Source organism: Podarcis tiliguerta, assembly GCF_965153285.1.
Source record: "Podarcis tiliguerta genome assembly, chromosome: 17".
Classification (NCBI taxonomy): domain Eukaryota; kingdom Metazoa; phylum Chordata; class Lepidosauria; order Squamata; family Lacertidae; genus Podarcis; species Podarcis tiliguerta.
Window position 1 is genome coordinate 29,649,855 of NC_139550.1, and position 13,403 is coordinate 29,663,257.

General features: G+C 44.1%; 2 protein-coding genes across 5 annotated transcripts in view; both read left to right on the forward strand.

The window, feature by feature from the left end:
- A2ML1 (alpha-2-macroglobulin like 1) overlaps positions 1-2,741 on the forward strand; it is a 49,853-nt gene extending 47,112 nt beyond the window's left edge. For all 3 annotated transcript variants that reach the window (XM_083419436.1, XM_083419437.1, XM_083419438.1), the window contains 4 exons: positions 167-235; positions 1,056-1,158; positions 2,030-2,071; positions 2,572-2,741. In XM_083419436.1, the coding sequence (XP_083275562.1) occupies positions 167-235; positions 1,056-1,158; positions 2,030-2,070 (213 nt within the window). In that variant the 3' untranslated portion in view covers position 2,071; positions 2,572-2,741. The remainder of the gene's footprint in view (positions 1-166; positions 236-1,055; positions 1,159-2,029; positions 2,072-2,571) is intronic.
- Positions 2,742-4,401: 1,660 nt separating this feature from the next.
- LOC310667336 (alpha-2-macroglobulin-like protein 1) overlaps positions 4,402-13,403 on the forward strand; it is a 49,276-nt gene continuing 40,274 nt past the window's right edge. The window contains exons 1-6 of one of the 2 annotated variants that reach the window (XM_083419424.1): positions 4,402-4,608; positions 6,827-7,010; positions 9,962-10,009; positions 10,405-10,549; positions 10,890-10,942; positions 12,303-12,323. In XM_083419424.1, the coding sequence (XP_083275550.1) occupies positions 4,526-4,608; positions 6,827-7,010; positions 9,962-10,009; positions 10,405-10,549; positions 10,890-10,942; positions 12,303-12,323 (534 nt within the window). In that variant the 5' untranslated portion in view covers positions 4,402-4,525. The remainder of the gene's footprint in view (positions 4,609-6,826; positions 7,011-9,961; positions 10,010-10,404; positions 10,550-10,889; positions 10,943-12,302; positions 12,324-13,403) is intronic. The other variant, XM_083419423.1, reaches the window with a different exon arrangement.

Genomic DNA, 13,403 nt, shown 5'->3' on the forward strand with positions numbered 1-13,403 from the left:
TACACGATTTTGCAAGGGACATAATTCCTGATCCCCTTCTTTCAAAGATTTGCCACTTATTCCTCAAACAATGCAAGCAGCGAAAGACCTACGAAACCTCCCTTTGGTGACAAAACTGGTGGCATGTTGGGAAGGAAGCCTTAATTCTTTCATTCTGTATCCTCAGCTTAAGCAACAGCCCCTTGTGAAAAGAGTCGAGATTGGGGAGGAGCATCTCACAATCTACCTGGACCAGGTCAGTACAGGGAAAAGAAACACAGCTTTGTAACAGGCAAGCACACACATCATTCCACAACTGGGCCAATGGCACCTCTGCATTGTAGTGGCCCCCTTCACAAGTCGCCTCGCCAGGCAAAAAAGAAGACCAACGGTAACAGAAAAGGGCATTTCAACAGGTCCAGCTTGCCAAGTAAACAGCATTTTTTCGAATTTCCTCTTCTGCTTGCAGCATTCTTATGAGAACAATCCAGGCCTGTTAATAGGGAGAGTTGTTTAAATTGTCAGTTTAATTATTGATCTAATTAATAATTCATTAAATTGTCACAACGGAAGGAGGAAGAAGAGCAACAAAATGCAGGTCAAGGTAACTTTTCCATCTGTTTTTTGCTCCCAGTCTCTGGTGTGAGCCAGCTGACCCACAGCACTGCTCGGGACAAAAAAAAAAAAAGTGTGGCTTTTGGCCCCATGCTCTGTCGCGGACAGTCTATTATACATAAAATCTGTTTTTATTCTATTAATGTTTAATTGTTTTTTATGATGTTTTTAGTGAATCTTGTTTTTATTTGTAAGCCACCTTGAGTCTCTGTCGAGGAAAAAGGCAGGTTATAAATAAATAAATATACAACAACAACAACAATTCAAACAGATGTCCTCTGAAACTAGAGCCATGGATTTTCTGTTCTCATGCAGAAAGTATCCTATCTACGTAGCCAGCATATTTGTTTCTGCAGTTTCACCTCCGATAGAGGTGATTGCAGGATGGCCTAACCATTTAGTGTTGACCTCAACTCCACCTTGTCCTCAACTTCTCTTTACATCCAAAGTCTTTCTCTCAGCTAGGAAAGGAGAGGCAAACATATACCTTGGCCATGAGCCAAGACATTCCAGTGAAGGACCTGAAGCCAGCAGCTGTCAAAGTCTATGACTATTATCAGCCAGGTAGGTTATTCCTCATGTTGAAAAATAGTAGCATTTTTAATTCATTGTGTTTCTCACAAGTCTGTGCAGCTTGTGACCTGTCCAGCCAAATACAGCCCACCATCTATGTACTGTGGCCTTCAGGTGTTCTGTAATCACCCTGTATTTACAGTCTCAATCAGCAAACATTTGTGGGCCATCATAGGTGCCTTCAGCTTAGGGGAGACCACACCTTATGAAGTCTAAGTTCCAGTTTGGAATCATATGGTTGATGGGAAACCAACAAAGTTCTAGGCCTAATAGATGGAATAGCAACCGGCAAATTCTTTGGTCTGGGTGGTCTCCATCCAAGAGTTCTCAAAGAACTCAAATGTGAAACTGCTGATCTTCAAACAAAAATATGCGTCAGGAAGTGGCTAAAGTAGCAGGAAGCAGAGTGTAAGAAAAAATAGACAGTTCTCCTGCTGGAAGTATGTGGGAAATGTAGTCCTCCAAGGTTCGGTATTGGGACCTGTGGTTCTTAACTTGTTCACGAACGATCTAGAGTTAGAAGTGAGCAGTGAGATGGCCAAGTTTGCTGGTGGTACTAAATTGTTGAGGGTCATTAAAACAAAAACGGATTGTGAAGAGCTCCAAAAGGACCTAAGTGAATGGGCTGTAAAATGGCAAATGCTAAGGATGCTGTCCCACCAAGAATTATCATGGGTCTCTCCAACTAGTTGCTTCATGTTGCCTTTCTGCATTGCAGAGGGTTGGACTAGATGACCCCCAGGATCTCTTCCAACTCTACAATTCTGTGGTTCTATGGAAGAATGAAGAGAGGCATCAGGAAGTGAGGATATCATGATTGTGGCCAGTGCTGAGTTTAATGATCCGTCTTAATTTCTTTCAGATGAACAGTCCACAGTGGAATATGAAGACCCCTGCTACTGAGGTGAGTCATGCATAGGCCTGAAGTCAGACATCTATGCTTTAGGCCTCTGTGCATATAGCGGTTTTGCCTTCCCCACAGCATTTCCCCCTGGAAAACCCACTCTTTAGTGCTAAATCGGAACAAAGAGCAATCCACAGAAACCCCCATTGTTGTGTGTTCTTACTTGGCTCTAAAGATCAGGTTTCCCAAAGGGTAATTGGTGGGGCAAATGGAGGTATGGACAAGTCCTATGTCTAAAATGCTCTGTGATGAACTTCTTTATTTATCCTAGGCTAATTTGCATTTCATATAGTGGATGCAGATTTCACAGATATATAAGGCCTTTTCCTTCAGACTAGTAGGCAGAAGGGAAAACCTATCCGGATTTATTATGTTCCCCTCCCTATTCCAGGAGAAGAAATGTGACTTCTATGTGCCCTAAAAGGATCCATTCCTGCATCTCCCACTCTGGATTCCATATTGAAGAGAACTTACATTTCTTTTTCTTCTTCTTGGTTTAGATGGAGAAATTCCTATGGTGAAACAGGCACAGGATGGGAAAGAAAAGGAATTCAGATGAGCCAAACTTAAGGAGCTGGGAACTGTTTGGGGAAAAAGTGGCCCTGTCTTTTACAACATGAACCATGCAATGGAACTCTAGTTCAGAAAATAAACAGAAACTTGAATTGCTTCTGTGGTGCTTTCTTCTATCAGATACCTTTGGTTGACTATTCCCTCCACAGCTTTATATAAAACCTTATAGACTGCAATTGCCTCATCACTTAAGTTCTAGTAGCCTTGCCAGCTATTGAACCCTGACTGTTCAATAGCTAATGCCAATCTCAATGTACTATAGGTAGTCTGGCCAGTCAATGACCCACAGATCGCTCTCCCTCCATGTTTACCTGTCCTTCTTAGCATGTATAAAGTTCACTTTGAATCTATTCCGTATCATTCAAGGCACACGTACATGCAGTGTCATAATCAATCAGTCCATCTGGCAGCCTCCTTCCCGACAGGAGGCAGAGTACAAACAAACCAGCTGAGGGGGCCTGAAACTATTATTCAGCACGTCCAGTCCTTGCAGTATGCAAACCACATAGCCTGAGCTCATTCTTTATTGGTTTCTCCACCCAGAGGGGATGGAGAAATAGTGGGGGGTTTGCATCCAAATTACACAGACCGTATCTTGAGCACACATTTTGCAAGAGTTCTAAATAAAAGGAGATAGCAGAGCTTGTGCAGGTGTTGTTATCTGCTTAGCCAAGTAAGTTCTATCAGTTCTGGGTAGCACTCCTGCAAGCCAGGGTATCTTTTAGTTGTTGTTGTTTTAAAAAGAAAAAAGCTCCCAAAAGGAAATATGGATAGCTTTTTTGGAGTCTGAAGGACATTTGGCCATCTGTCACGGATGCTTTAGCTGAAATTCCTGCATTGCCGGCGGTTGGACTAGATGGGGTCCCTTCCACCTCTACAATTCTATGATTCTATGAACATATTGCCCTACCCTTTTGATTCCCAGGCCTCCAAGGATTTCCCACAGTTATCCAAGCACTATCTAGCGATTGAACACATCATATATCTCAATAGGATGATTCTTGGTTTCTGAATATCTTTTCCCTCTCCAGGTGATGAAATCACAGAAACACTGTAGGCCTGTGGAAACGGGTATATATGTGTTGCCATTTGGTTGGCCTTCCTTAGATTCTGGTTCGATGTTGTTGTTTAGTCGTTTAGTCGTGTCCGACTCTTCGTGACCCCATGGACCAGACCACGCCAGGCACTGCCTCCCGCAGTTTGGTCAAACTTATGCTGGTACCTTCAAGAACACTGTCCAACCATCTTGTCCTCTGTCGTCCCCTTTTCCTTGTGCCCTCAATGTTTCCCAACATCAGGGTCTTTTCCAGGGAGTCTTCTCTTCTCATGAGGTGGCCAAAGTACTGGAGCCTCAGCTTCAGGATCTGTCCTTCCAGTGAGCACTCAGGGCTGATTTCCTTAAGAATGGACAGGTTTGATCTTCTTGCAGTCCATGGGACTCTCAAGAGTCTCCTCTAGCACCATAATTCAAAAGCATCACTTCTTCGGTGATCAGCCTTCTTTATGGTCCAGCTCTCACTTCCATACATCACTACTGGGAAAAGACAAGACAATCTGCTGTCTTGTCTCCATGGACGAAGACAACAGATTCTGGTTCACACCATTTCTAATCCCTTCTCAGTTTGCCTTGAAGGCTGGCAAGGAGTGAGTGGTCTCTCTTTCATCTGAAGAGTCACAGCCATCTCCCTGCATGGAGTTGAAGGGAGGAGCCTCAGGGACATACGGTGTTTACTCTGAGGAGGAGGAGAGTCAATATTGACTCAGATGAAATTACGTTCATGCGCCTCGTGGGTGAACAGAGGAATCACTGGGTGACTATTTAGGTCTCTGCACCAGCGCTGGCTGTTCTGAGCACCAACGGAGATCTGGTCTCTGCTGCCCATGGCAGCTCCAACTATGGGGGCAGCTATGTTCCTCTGGGCCCTGGCTCTGCTCTCACTCACAGCTCCAGTCATTTCAGACCCGTAAGATGTTTATTTTTCATTTCTATTTCCTGGGCAGATTTTTAAGTGGGATGTGAGTTTTCCTCTAAATACCACTTGCTGGGGATCACAATTGTAGAGAATGCTGTGGTGCTCAGGTGCTTCTTCCAGGCATCTAGTTGGCTCCTGTGAGAACAGGATGCTGGTCCAGAGGGGCCACAGTAGGGCTCTTCTTAATAATAATAATAATAATAATTTTATTATTTATACCCCGCCCATGTGGCTGGGTTTCCCCAGCCGCTCCAGGCAACTTCCAGAAGATATAAAAACAGAATTATTGTGGTCTTGGGTGGTTATTATGAAATTGCTACTCTTTGTTTTCACTTTTCTTCTGGGGAATGCCATCATCAAATTGTTTCCCTGGGCTTTTTCCATTACTTTTCGGAGCAAGGCTGGAGCTAGACCTCGGAGGTGCCGCTTATGGGTGCCTCACCCTCACAGACAAGGCAGAGCCCTTGCCCGCTACCACATGCAAAGGCAGCAAGCCCCCCACTCCCGGGCCACCCCACCTCCCAACACCCATGACAGGAAAATTGAGATGGCTGCTGCTGTGCACCATCCATTCCTCCTGCTGGGATGACAGATCCATAGATAAATGTACAGATTTTATAGATCTACAGCCTCAGTATAAATTGATCTATATATGTTCTAGGTCTGCAGTCCGAGTACAGTGGTACCTTGGGTTAAGAACTTAATTCTTTCTGGAGCTCCGTTCTTAACCAGAAACTGTTCTTAACCTGAAGCACCACTTTAGCTAATGGGGCCTCCCTCTGCCGCCACGCTGTGGGAGCACAATTTCTGTTCTTATCCTGAAGCAAAGTTCTTAACCCAAGGTACTATTTCTGGGTTAGTGGAGTCTGTAAATTGAAGCATCTGTAACCTGAAGCGTCTGTAACCTGACGTACCACTGTATAGAAACACGAGTAATTAATGGTACAAGTGAGAATAGCAGTCCCCTTGAGTCTACTCGGAGTATAGAAACATTTCTCCTTACATCATTCAAAGAAGCAAGCAAGCTGTTGCTGGTCAAAATGCATTTAGATCCATTTCACCTTGGCACACTTGTGCTCAGCTTAGCATCCTGACATATAGCTTTATTCATTTCTAGATACATTCAACATTTGCAGTGTCTGCATGTCCTTGGATGATCTGTTGCAAACACTTATTGTGCTTTATGCTCTGTACCATGTATTTGTGTGCTAGCGTGATAAGGATTTTAATTGTTCTCTGCCCCATTGGGCGCTTGCAAAGTGAAAGGGATTCTCAGCAGTTCCTGAAAGCGATGTTGTTGTTGTTGTTTAGTTGTTTAGTCGTGTCCGACTCTTTGTGACCCTATGGACCAGAGCACGCCAGGCACTCCTGTCTTCCACTGCCTCCTGCAGTTTGGTCAAACTCATGCTGGTAGCTTCAAGAACACTGTCCAACCATCTCGTCCTCTGTCGTCCCCTTCTCCTTGTGCCCTCAGTCTTTCCCAGCATCAGGGTCTTTTCCAGGGAGTCTTCTCTTCTCATGAGGTGGCCAAAGTATTGGAGTCTCAGCTTCAGGATCTGTCCTTCCAGTGAGTCTCAAAGCGATAGGCTACTATAAGTTCCCTCTTGGTGGTGGTTCTCACTTTGTGGAATGCCCTCTCTAGTCTTGCTCATTCTTAACCTTCAGGAAGAATCTAAAAACATTCCCTAGGCATATGGTGGCTGAAAGATTTGCCCACTGTGATATTATTAGCTGTGAGAGTCAGTGGTTGTATATGTGTAGTTTTTTTCCTTTAAGTTCTTAACAGTTAAAGAAAATGTTAAGTGCTTTTAGAAGATTTTTTAAAAACTGGTTTTTAAAACTATATTATTTTATGGATGAGTTTGCTGTTCTGGGCTCCTTTGAGAGGAAGGATGGGATCTAAATACTATAAGTTCCCTTTTGACAGTCACACTCGGGGGTCCACATTATCACATTTTGGGGCCCTTGGGGTCCCCCAACAGTAGCTTCTCATTTTCCAAACAGATGAGTGTATTCCAAATAACAAGCTTCTTCTTTGTATGGCAAAGAGAGGGGTAAGCCAATTAAAATCTGACGGGTATATGAATGTGACTTGCAGGCTGCCAGCTGACCATCCCTGCCCCAGAAAGCAACAGGTGAGTGTCCTTTTAGCTGCTTCTCTAAAGGCCAAGAGCAACTTCTTCAATGGTCCTTTCTTCTTCTCTTGCAGCCACTATCTATTGACCTTCCCGGCAGTCATTCACCATCCGGATACTGAAGAGTTCTGTGTGCTTCTGAGCAACCTCCCGGAGACAGTCCACCTGAAAATAACATTAGAGATGACGTTGCAGAACCACACCCTGCTGGAGAAGGATGTGGAGAAACCAGGCACCTATGAATGCACCAGGTTCCAGGCAAGTTTCATCCATTGCAAGCAACTCAATGGCTTCCAGCTCCCGTCTGCCCCAATTAGTATGGATAATGATCAGGGATGATGGAAGTTGTGTGCCAGTGTTATCTGCATGGCCACACCCCTGCAACAAGGGGAGCTCTCTTTCACATTATCTTTGTTTTTCAAATTATTCTCCAAATTATCACAAATCAAACCTAATGACTTAAATTTAATACAATTTCTTAAAATCAAGTTTCCTGCTCCTGTAGCAAACATATGTTGATCATTTCCTCCCGTAGCTGCATCATTTCTTATTTAATGTCCAGTTTTCATCCTTCACTTGCCATTAAACCATTCTTCCAGTCGACTGCTTTTTCCTCTTTACAAACAGTGCCTCTGTTACATCTTATAAATATAAAATCCATCTCATGCGTGTAGTCTGTTTCACATTATCTTTCTTGTGCATAATAATCATGAGCTACCATGTGAAGGCTGCTGGGAATAGCCTTATTATTATTATTATTATTTCCATTTGTAGACCGCTTACTAGCCAAAGATCTCAAAGTGGTTTACAATAGATAAAATACAATAAGTAAAAATGCATAAATATATACAAGCATAATAAGTGCAATAAAAAACTATGTCAAATGATTTGCATTAAAATAAAAAATGCATAAATAATATCAATATATAAACACAATATCAATATAAATAAAGTCAGAGAATGGGACAGCCATGTCAAATCAACCCTACATCCTGGACTACCTGCAGAAGGGATACCTATCCACAATAGTGCATGCCCCTTTTTTTGTACCCTCTTGTACTCACTGCCAATAAGAGATTAAGAGATCAATTATTTGCCAGGCTGCCCCTTACCAAACAGCCTACAAAATTTCCCAGGGGTCTTTCTGAAACCTCCTTAGGTAGGGTGATAGTGTTGAGAGTGTTTGGAATAGTCAAAGACCACACAGGAACAGGAAAATATGTATAGGATGAATGGGAGCAGCAGGAAGCGATTAAGTATAAAACATGCAGATGTTACAGAGAAATTACAGAATATTCCCTTTGGAGCAAAAACAAACTAAAATTGGTTATATGCAACCCACTTGCCCTAGTTGAAAAGAGTCCCTAAATTCACTACGCTCTTAGTAGGATTCCTTGTTCATAGGTAGGCCTTTGTCCCTTGAAACCTTCCTCCCAAGCTCAACAAAAAGTTCTGCATGTTACCTGAGGCCACTTTGATCTACTCACCTCCTAGGTATCTATCTTTCCCCCCTAGACCTTCCTTGTCAATCATGTGCTCCTCCCCTTGGAACACCTGCTCAGAGAAGTTTTCAGATTTCCTGTCTTTGGAAAGAGAGAAATGTGCACTTAGGCGCATCAGCAATGGTGGACACCTATGCCTTGGTTTTATGAACTTCAGGGCACCAGCAGACAGGCAAAAATACGCATTCCCATTTTATACACAGGCGGTCCAGAACATTAAAGACCACATCCTTTACAGAGAGCATTATGTACAGCTGGAGCAAAATTCCCAGACAGAGCTAGTGAAGAGGTGGGTGTGGGAATGGGTCTAGGAATGATGGTGGGGTGGGGAGCAGGGATAGATTTATGGATGAAGCCAATGGCCTCAACTGAGCCCAGGACTAGATGGCCAAACTCCTCTATAGCTAAAATGCATTCCATGCCCATGGTAAAAAGCAATGGTTCCTCTACTAAATCATCTTTATAGGTTAAATCTACCCAGTTTTCACAGATGCTTCTCATATGTTTTCTGCTTTAATCTCCTACCTTTGTTGTACTTAACCCCTTTTCTTCCATCCCTCCTATGGGATATAATCCATTGGAAGTCAAGTGCAACACTCCTTATTTCCCTAGAGTGGACACAGGCAAGGGGATGTTAGTGTAACTTCCTGTTCCACTGGTCTGGAGCATCCTCCCCCTGCATGTGATCTGGGAGATGGGTGTGGCCCTGGCTGATTCCATAAAAGAGCCGAGTCATGCAGCCGTTTTCTCTCTCTTGATGCTGATCTCTTGCTTGCTGATCTCTTGCTGCCATGCTGCTCTCCTGCAGCCATTTTGTTCTCTTAATGTAATTTTGCTGTCTGCTGGCTCCCAGCCAGCAGCACATGAGCTCAATCTCCATATGAGACAAACTCAGACTTTGTTATGTAGCTACTAAGTAAAGCCTGCCTTTCAGGGATCAAATCATGAACTGAAATGTGAGTAAACTTCTTGTTACTTTTAAAGGAAAGACTCGTCTCTTTATTCTTTTAAGAGGGATAAAAGGGGACACCAGGAATAATCCATCTGGGCAAGCCATATTGGACTTAACTAAAGAGATTCAAACGAATCTGCAAATTAGCTTCCAGCTATATTGAGGGGTCCGTATAGTTAAAGCTATGGTTTTCCCAGTAGTGAAGTATGGAAGTGAGAGCTGGACCATAAAGAAGGCTGATCGCCGAAGAATTGATGCTTTTGAATTCTGGTGCTATAGGAGACTCTTGAGAGTCCCATGGACTGCAAGAAGATCAAACCTATCCATTCTGAAGGAAATCAGCCCTGAGTGCTCACTGGAAGGACAGATCCTGAAGCTGAGACTCCAATACTTTGGCCACCTCATGAGAAGAGAAGACTCCCTGGAAAAGACCCTGATGTTGGGAAAGACTGAGGGCACAAGGAGAAGGGGACGACAGAGGATGAGATGGTTGGACAGTGTTCTCGAAGCTACCAGCATGAGCTTGACTAAACTGCGGGAGGCAGTGGAAGGCAGGAGTGCCTGGCTTGGTCTGGTCCATGGGGTCACGAAGAGTCGGTCACGACTAAACGACTAAACAACAACAACAACAATATTGAGGGGAATCTGCTCTGCTACATCACTCAGTAGCGTGAGTGAAGGAAGGATAATATTTATTCAGTATATCATTTCCTACTATCCTTAACATTCCCACACCTCCATCTTGCCCTCTTCAGGTACCAGCCTTTGTTGCCCGGAAAACAGAGAGCTACTACATTCCATTGGTAAGTCTTGCATTTCCCAATCATTCCCTTTCTTTCATGCACCCTTGGCACTAGGAGAATTTAAATTAGAGAGGAAGGGGGGGATGACTTAAGAGGAAGAGAAGAGAAGGGGATAGAGAAGCGGGTGGAGGTGGAACTGTACTGAGAGAACATGGATGAAAGAGAAAACCAAGATGGACATGCAAAGAGAGAGAAGGGGATGTGAATCTATTGGGAGGGGGAGTAATAAATGGAAGTGTGTGTGTGGTGTTGACTCCCTGATCCCTAGGGGAGAGCGAAGTTGGTAGAAGAGCAAGGGGCAGTTTTTGAGACATACCCTCTCTACTGCAAAATACTTTTCTGTTCTCGGTCCTCCTGCTAGAACATGTTTTGCTTTTCTCTTTGGCACTGTGAAGGAAGGAGAAATGGCCCGTGTTCACATCCTAGTCCTACAGGGTGACAGCGTAAGCTTTAAGGGTTCCAAGAAGGTGCAGGTCAAGAGCTCTCCCACAATTAACCTGATGGATCTAGACAAGCCCTTTTACAAGCCTGGAGAGAAAGGTGGGTATCGGAGTGGCCCTCGAACCGGGAGGAAGACTGCAGCTTCCGTCCCATCTTTGGGGATGGAACGGTGTTCCCGGCAAATAGGAATCAAATAAGCAAACTCAGTGTTCCAAGAACTTAGCTATTAAACCAAAGCCGAGTGCCTTTCAAGAGCCCAGATGCTCTACAGATTTGCATTCAATAATAAGTTGACATCAACAATTTGCCTTGCTAATTCAGCAGGGGGTGGAAATCTAGTCCTTGGTTTTAAAATGCAACAACATGAAGGAAGTATGTGGGAGCAACAACAAAAACCAGAAACGAATAATCTCTCTGTTTGTTTGTTTCCCCCCTTCAGTAAAACTTCGAATTGTGCAGCTTGATGATCAGTTTAAGGCCCGCGATAAATCTGTAAGTATTGGTCTCTTATTATCATCACAGACTATCAATTCCTCAAAATGTCATAAGCCCAGGAAGGTCTCCTTACTGGACCCAGAGACAAATACTTTGTTATTTCTCAAGTGGTGGAACATCTTTAGGAGTTTCTCATGCTTCCATTCACTTGTGAATTGGGTCCAGAGTTTCTGCGGGACATTAACTCTGTATTAAAATGCACTGAGGAGCATTGCAGTGGTGCTGAAACATGAGGAATTAGTACACAAACTTCACTATACAAACTGCAGATTCAGATATCTCAGGCACGTCCAACAGGTAGATTGTGATCCACCGGTAGATCACTGGATGTCTGTGGTAGATCACTGGATGTCTGTGGCAGACCACTGGCACCCCCCAAAAAAGCTAAAACAAGGTCAACATTTTTGCACCCCGCCAAAAATGAGGCTTTCCTCTTCCCTAAAAAAAGTTAAACAACTTTGACCTGAACCTCCTCATCCTGATCACTGCCAGTTTTTAACTCTGTGAGTAGATCGCAGTCTCTTGAGAGTTGGCCACCCCTGAGATATCTGAACAGCCAGACCTGCGTGTAGTGCTGTAAACAAATAAGCAGCCTTAAACAAGCCTTACTTTTTTGTGTTTTGCTGGTTCACGACAGCCGTTTCACCATAAACCATGGTGGAACGAAGGGGAAATGTGTCCCCCCCTTCCTTCTTTATCTTTTGCAAGGTTTCCAGGGGTTTTCCTATTTTCCCCTTTCATTCTGGGGTCAATATTTCACGCATTAGAAATTTCCTCATAGGAATCAAATCGTCAACTTGTTATATAAAAAAACGATTTCCTGAGTTCGGATAGTGGGACTTGTGTGGTGCACATACCAACCAGAACCCTTTCTTTACATGCCCTCTAAGTGATCACATGATCAATATCAGCATGATGGGGACTGGTGCTAGAACAGATGTTTCCACATACGTAGGTCTGTAGGGGCAGGTACGGTCTCCCTCGGGCAGTGGTGGACTCTCCTTCCTTGTAGGTTTTTAAGCAGATTTTTGATGACCATCTGTCATGGGTGCTTTAGCTGAGATTCTTCCATTGCAGGTGACCCTAGATGACCCTTAGGGTCCCTTCCAATTCTAGAATTCTGATTCTATGGCAGAAGATTGGCAAGCAAGGCAAACAGCTGACCCAGCCTCATTTCCTATAGCCCACAGATGGGTTGCAATTGCTATCTTATCATGCTGCTAGTAATGTCAGTTCGAGAGTGCAGGCAGGACAGAACTGTCATTTCCTTGGCTGGTTTTACAGAATGCTGGGGGACTTGGAAGCTGCTCTGTTTCTCATTGACACTGACGTTGTCCCTCTCTCTTGTCATTTGCAGATCCCTTTGCTAGAGCTGAGAGTAAGTAACTAGGGTTGGTCGTGATGTTTTCCTTTTGTTCCCATCCTGTCCTTTGAGACCACTTGAACATCAGGGCATGTCTACACTACACATTTAAAGTAATATGGTTGCAACTGTAAACCTAGGAACTATAGTTTTGGCTTGAAGAGGCTGCTGGACAGGGAAAACAACCCCAATGGTCCCTTCTGTGAGTTGCTCTTGTTAAAATAGATTTGCTTTGGGCTTGAACTTAAGTAGGCATACCATCAAAGAGCAGTGGGTGTGAAATGTAGGTCTAAGCTGCCCCTTTCTATGAATATGGTCATTTATTAAGTACTTACCACCTGTTAGGCTACAGGGAATCCTATCCCTCCCACGGTGGCAGGCAAGAAGCAGATAAACAAGAAGAGTTCTTACCAAGTAGTTTAGTCAATATTCACACAGAGAGAGATGCAGGAATACGGTCTTTCTTAGATAATGGTGTTGCTCCAAGTCCCACCCCCTCAGTCTCCCTTATCCTATGTCATCCCTGTTCCGGCTGATCTGTGCTTTCTGCCTCTGAGCTTTCTGTTCTACTACTCTCAATGCACGCCAGCTCCTGGGAGAAGGGGGGGTCAGGAATGCTTTCCAAAGACACTGAGTCTGTCAGCTGTCTCTCCCCTGGTGCTTCTTCTTCTTCCTGCTGTTCCTCTCCCAATATTTCCCAGCTTCTCCCCTCTGCAGCCTCTGAACTATGCCCTTCCACAAACCACTGTTGCAAATCTATACTGTCCTTCTTTTCTTGGGAACGTTCATGTTACGTTGTGGGTGAACATATCAGACGACACAGCGATTCTTCAAACAGCTCTTGTTTATTCAGAGGCCAGAACAGAACTGAGCTGAAGGGCTCAGTCAGCCTGCTTATATAGAACTCTAGTACAACGTTACTGTAGCAACTTTCTAAAACTATCCAATCACTGAACGTCACTTTTGATCCTTCATTTGCATAACTATCTACAGTATACCCCTGCTGGCCCAGGGTGAGAACTTCAGTACATAACAGTTCAGGAAGGGGAGGCGATCCCCACCATTCCTCCTCAGTCCAGTCCCTGACATCACCGT